The sequence below is a fragment of the Diachasma alloeum genome, unplaced genomic scaffold (assembly GCF_001412515.2).
Source record: "Diachasma alloeum isolate Michigan unplaced genomic scaffold, Dall2.0 Dall_scaffold_00627, whole genome shotgun sequence".
In the NCBI taxonomy this organism is placed as follows: Eukaryota; Metazoa; Arthropoda; class Insecta; order Hymenoptera; family Braconidae; genus Diachasma; species Diachasma alloeum.
The window spans coordinates 1-6,642 of NW_021680759.1; the positions used below are offsets into that span (position 1 = coordinate 1).

Genomic DNA, 6,642 nt, shown 5'->3' on the forward strand with positions numbered 1-6,642 from the left:
TATTTTGGGGACTCACCGGTCGTTGAAACACCCGGCGTCAGCTTGGCATGTATTCCAATCCAACTCCAACAATTCCACTTTTCACGTTGATCTTCTCTATTCGTGCAGTACCAAAGGCCGGCCGCCATGATGGATGTGCGCAGAGAAGTTGCGCACTAGCCATGTTTTTGGCAATTGCACTTTTTCTACGTCTCGATTCTATAATAATGCAATAATACAGTCTGAGTTTTTGTGATAAAATCCTTTCTTGCCATGAATGTTAACTGATTATTGCATGAAAAATAATTATTTCCCCGGTTTAATCCCCTTTCTCACCGAAAATCCGCGGACGAACGCCAAAACCTCCATCCTCTGCCAATGACCCGCCGCCATGTTGAATGTGCGCGGAGGAGTTGCGCAATAGNATGATTTTTTTGACATTGCACTCTTTATACGTCTCGATTCTGCAATAATGCAATAATAAAGTGTGATTTTTTGATAAAATCATTTCTTGCCATGAATGTTAGCTGATTATTGTATTATTAATAATTATTTCCCCGGTTTAATCCCCTTTCTCACCGAAAATCCGTTGACGAACGCCAAAACCTCCATCCTCTGCCAATGACCCGCCGCCATGTTGAATGTGCGCGGAGGAGTTGCGCAATAGCGAAATTTGGCATTCCACTTTTTAGAGGTGTAGGCTTCATAATATGCCCTAATAAAGTCTGATTACTTGATAAAATCACTGCCTGCCATGAATATTAACTGATTATTGCACTATTAATACTAATTTCCCGGGTTTAATCCCTTTTTCTCACAGAAAATCCGCAGACAAACGCCAAACCCTCCATTCTCTACCAGTGGCCAGCCGCCATGATGAATGTGCGCGGAGGAGTTGCGCAATGGCGAAATATAGTATTGCACTTTTTACCGATCTAGGTTTAATAATATGCACTAATAAAGTCTGATTTCTTGATAAAATCATTCCCGGCACTCAATATAACTGATTATTGCACGATCAATAAGTATTTTCCCAGTTTAATCCCTTTTCTCACTGAAAATCCGCGGACGAACGTCAAAGCACCTATTCTCTGCCAGTGATCAACTGCCATGATGGATATGCGCGGACACATTGCGCAGTTGTCATATTTGGCGAATGGTAGCTTTCTTATATATGACTTGCATTTATAATTGTATACGATAATAATAAACTCTCATTTAATTAACATAAACAAACAACTAGAATTGTCAAATTACACTGGAGAACACGTGATTCAGAAGAAAACCTCAAAATAGGGAAGATGAAGGTGGAATGAGCCATTTTCAATCATCACTAACTTGAGACTGGCCGAATGAAATTGATGGAATTAAAAAAAAAATTCTTCTATTTTGAAGGTATTTTTACAGACTTGAAAATGAGTTGTGTTCTTCCCAGTCAATCCCTCTCAATTCCTCAATAATGTCTCCGAAATAATTGACTGAAAATTTACAAAATAATGCAAAAAGTTCTGTTTTGTAGCTGACAAAATTCCTTAATCAACAATTCGTAAAAAATAGTTCATAACTCTTTTCCAAATATTAACATAAATGATCTGGAATTTTAATAAATGACGAAGTAGAATTCATCAAAATATCAATACCCGTTGAAGTTGTCTGAGATATTTCCAGTTTTAAATTTGTAAAAAAAAAAAAATCGGTTACACTTTCCATCACATAATCTATATGTATATGGAAATATTATAGAAGAAATTCAACTCCATAATGCAAAATATACAAAGCTCTGTATGAAAATTTTATTGGAATGTTTATTGTAATAAAAAACTTATTAATTCAATAATTGTAAACCATTAGTTGAGGTGAACATAGTATAGATTTTGCGGCTCAATTCCGAACCAGTTTTCCTCAACTTAGACAATTCTCCAGGGCCTCTTCTGATCTGAAAAAAAAAGAAAACAAAAATTACGTTACTTGTAAAGCGTTATTATCAAGGCATTTTTTTTTACTATGAATCCTCACGCGGGTGAATATCTTTCAACAGTGCTTTCCCTTTTTCGGCTGAATATAGTTCATACGACTGGAATAATAAAAGAGAAAAATGCCTTCAATAATTTTGCAACATAAAGAGCAACCATGTTTACTTGTTACCTTCATGAGCTATGTGATGGGCTCGAATATGTTGTACAAATTGCCTCAACCATAGTCTTCTTAATCCAAAGCCATCACCATCCACTTTTATTGTATTTTTATTATCACCGATCGCATAAAAGTCAAAGTTTCCTTCGACATGAGTCTTTCTCATCGCAATTTTATGTGGAATTTCAACAATAGCTTTTTAGTACGTTGATGAATCATTGAGCTCATGTCTTATTGTGAATTTTCAATTAATACAATATTACAATTGAGAGTGATCTGTGCTTCAACTAATGAACATTCAAAATCTTTTTTGGAAATTTTTGGTAATTCGACAGAAACAATGGCTTATTTTAATGGCAACGGACAAAAACGGAAATTTTTTCCGTGGAAATTTTTTCAGGAGAAATTTTTTCCGAGAAATTTTATCCGGGGAAATATTTTCCGATCCTCAACAGGTATTAATTGATCGTGTGGAATGAGGATCCTTATGATCAATTTGCTCCTGTCACCCTTGTGACCCTCCAAAAGTTACTCCCCGGTCATTTACTCTGAGGGTAGAGTTGAGATACTAACAGTAATGGTCAGTGAATTCCTATGAATCCTCTTCAGTTCACATTGCTATCAACTCTGGATCTTCTCATCTTCTCTGGTCAAGCTGCCACTTGCATTCAAAACTTATTCAATTAGATGGATGGTTCCATCTTTGTTAATTTCAAAGGGGTCCATAAATAACAAAAGAGAATGCAAATGTGCATATAATGTCTTTTTCTTCATTTTTTTTACACAAAAAATCCAATCGCTTAATGATAAAGTTGTTTGAAATATCCGCTGCCTACAATGATTAATTATCAAACCTATGTGAAATTACTCTAGCCACAAACGGTGAACAACTAGTGACACAATAAAAAAATGCACTTGAACAACCATTACGGTATGATGAGCTGAAGAATAATACAGGTACACTGCAAAATATCTCAATAATAATCACTGCCAAAATGCACTCCTTCCGCATTTCCGACACTCAAATTACATCTGAATAAATTTGTCGTGAACACATAACAGGGAGGACTTTGTAACAAGTAGTTATTGCGAAAATTCCAACGAATTACATGCAAAATCAATTATTGCTCTTTTTCTCATTGTGAACATACACAACCGTATTTGTTTTTTTTTTTAATGTGGCCATGGACAAAGTTGTTCTTAATTTTTGGCAAAATAAACACTAGTGTTTTCTATCGTTTAATCATAGAATTCTCTCGTAGAATAGTAAATATGCCTCGCTTTTCAGTACACTTGCCTCATCGACCTCCATTACTCTGAAAAAAAAAAAAAAATAAACATATTTTAAAATAATAAATAACCTCTGAAGGAGGATAGTGTTAATCCAACTATTCCATCAATTAAAACAGCGATTATTGCAATATATTTTTATTGAGTATCGCGGGACCGTCGATTTTGGAAAAAAAAATAAAAAATTGAAATATTGTAAAAATTGCATCTTCGGACTTTTTGGATCATAATAATAATGGGTTGGTATAACACACAAAAACCTAAAACTTGAAGCTTACACCTTCGGAAACAAAAATTACAACTAAAAATGAATATTTAAACAGTGTCTTGAATTATAATAAATGAAATATGAATTAAATACCTGGAGTCTGAGACATGATACCATCTCCCAGGAGGTGGTTGAACCTTCTCCGCATTAACCTCATCTATTCTTGCCGATTCCCTCGAATTCTCCTGCTCAACATCATTAGCACCAGCCTTCGGCAAGAAGGCCCACCTGGGATCGCTGGCATCGAGTGGCTGCCTTGCCTTGACATAAGCTACATAGTGACCCCCATGCAACGTCCCACTATGCTCGACCACTCCATAAAGCGAGTACATCTTCAACTTGTCATGATACTTGCAGACTGGAGCTAGATTAAGAATAATCGGAAATGCAACGTGTTTGGTAACTTTTCTGAAGCCAAATCTTTGTGACTGGAACCTTTTCAAGTGGAGTATCAGAACGGCAGGTACTCGTGAAATGAGGTACTGCTTCGTACTGGAGGTACACACAATCTTGCCCTTCTTTCCTTTATTCTCCCTAGCAGTACAAGCTTCGCAGCCAACTTTATTGCTCCCACTCATCAATTCCCTGGCTGTAAATTGATTGAGACATGACTGGATTGAGCACTCGCCACTAGCTACTTGATAGCTGGAGATAGTTGGAGACTGCGGTGCAGTGACCGATAACTTTGATAATCCAGTCGTCATATCATTCACCCCATTTCGTTTGTCAGTGTGTTTTTTCACCGAATTCTCAGTCTCAGGACCAGATCGACATTCGTCAGTCTCGGCCTCTGAGAAAGTATTTTTTGTTTGATCCTCTTTATTATTAATTTTATTCTCCGGGTCATCGTGATTTACCACAATTTTCCACATCAATTTCTCTTGAGAACTCGACATGGGACTAGTGGGGCTCTCCTTGGACGTCATTGGACTGCTGAGAGGACTGACAGTAACCCCTTCAGGACTCAATTCAGAGTTAAAGATGATTGACGTCGACGAGAGATTTGGCAGGGCCGCAGTAGCTGAAAAATTATACATCAATTTACTATTATTTTACACGTAAATTACACATCACTGACCAGGAATTGTTGATGGCACAAGATGAACAGAAAAAAAAAACAATTTTCTCTCACTGTGATTATTCAATTAATTGATTTAAAAAATAATTATGATTCCAAAGCTCTTGCTTGAATAACATAACTATAGGGGAGAGTGGGGCAAAATAAAACAGTCAAAAAACGACTGTGTGATGCAATTCAAGCAGTCAATGGATTAATTGGAAAAAGAAAATGAAACAGAAAAATCCAACGTCCAGAGCAAGACCCAGGAGGAGACCACCACCCCGAGGGGGAAAAAGGAAAATGTCATTTCCATTCTAATGAATGGTAAATTATTATTCTCATCACTACTCCGAAGAATAAAAAAAAGTTGACAAAAAACAAAAAAAAATTTAATAAAAAAAATTTTTTTCGCTTGAATTGCGTCAAACAGTGTTTTTTTTTTTTACTGTTTCATTTTGCCCTACTTTCCCCAATCCTCCCTCTTGCCAAATTACTTTGACTTTGTCACTTTAAAGTGGTGAGAAAATGGTAATTTTACATTCCTACCTAATAACTGCCCTTGCGCCTCAATATCTAATTCCAATGAAGCATAATTCTTGAGTCTCGTCGATTCCGAGAATTCCAAGGGTGTAGGAGGATTGCCATTAGTCTGATTCAACTCATCATCTCCACTGGGAGACACTGGACTGGCAACAGTTGACACTTTCTCCGAACTGTAACCAGACTCGATCACCTCCTGCGGCGTCATTCCATCATTCTCTATGTTATCTTCTACATCAGCATCACTCTCCTCAGACTCTGCATAACTCGCCTGGTCCTCCTCCATGTTATTCTGGCTCATTGACGATTTATTGGTATTGGAGTTGTGATGGTTCTTCCTATTTTTTCTAGCAGCCTTCTTCTCCTTCTTCATTTGATGCTTTGAAGGTTGATTGGTGATGTTATTGCCCATGAGGTCGAAACTATCGTCGAGACCACTGTTCCTGCGTTTTCCTACAACTGGGGGCTGGGGTTTCTCCATGAGGACTGGGAGTGAAAGATCAAGGAAGGGTTCTGTACGTTGAGACGAGTGATGGCAGTCTAGGCACTCAAGGGTCGACACCAGAACCCCTCGAAAGACAGGTTCTGAACCCAGATGTCTAGCATTGGCCTGATTTCCATAGAATTTCACTTGCGCTTTGATAGTTCCATCAATAGCTTGCCGCTTTGACTTATCATCGAGACCGATCTTCTTGAGAATGACTGCTTGGTACCTCCTAACGTCGTCATTCCTCACTTGTTCCAGAAGATGTCGAAGGAGTTCGTGGGCATCATGCTGGCCACCATCCATGCATTGGGACGTCTTCTTCTTAAAGGAATTGAGGAGTTCGGAGGGCCTGTATGTTTGATTGTTATCAGCTGTCTGCATATCTGTTAATGTCTTCCATAAAGTCGCTGTAAAGTTGCCCCATCCCTCGAGTTTTCCCTCTATGGGGGGCAGCTCCATTTCTTGAGCGTCCTCTGAGGGCTTGCATTTACCACCTGGAAGAATAAATTTAGCGTCTGGCTCTCGTAAATCTTCTAGGACTTTGACCAGGAAGGGAGTTTGCGCTAGGCACTGGAGGACTGAGTTGAAGAAACAGGTGTTTCCTAGGTTCATCAATCCACCGACTCTCGTTAGATTAGTTAAGGGCTTCTGTTGCTTGTCTTTGGTGGATGGAATGTTGTCGTTTGACTTATTTTCAATTGACGGCAAGGGGATTGCGGGCTGAGGTGGGGTGTAGGTTGTCGTGGCGAGTTTCTTTATGAATTCAACCATTTCGAGCAATTGTTTTCTGGAAAATTATTAGAAAGAGTTGGTTCTATCATTAATTAAAAATTTTTTCTATTAAAACATTTTTAGATTTTTTTTTTTTTTTTTTTTTTTTTTTTT

General features: G+C 37.9%; 1 protein-coding gene across 1 annotated transcript in view; it reads right to left on the minus strand.

Annotated features, from left to right (window-relative positions):
- Positions 1 to 2,862: 2,862 nt before the first annotated feature.
- The window catches only part of LOC107043761 (ubiquitin carboxyl-terminal hydrolase 45), a 5,187-nt gene continuing 1,407 nt past the window's right edge, over positions 2,863 to 6,642 (minus strand). The window contains exons 5-7 of the mRNA XM_015265372.1: positions 5,277 to 6,544; positions 3,764 to 4,691; positions 2,863 to 3,428 (exon numbers count right to left, since the gene is read on the minus strand). Coding sequence (XP_015120858.1) covers positions 3,356 to 3,428; positions 3,764 to 4,691; positions 5,277 to 6,544 — 2,269 coding nt within the window. The 3' untranslated portion in view covers positions 2,863 to 3,355. The remainder of the gene's footprint in view (positions 3,429 to 3,763; positions 4,692 to 5,276; positions 6,545 to 6,642) is intronic.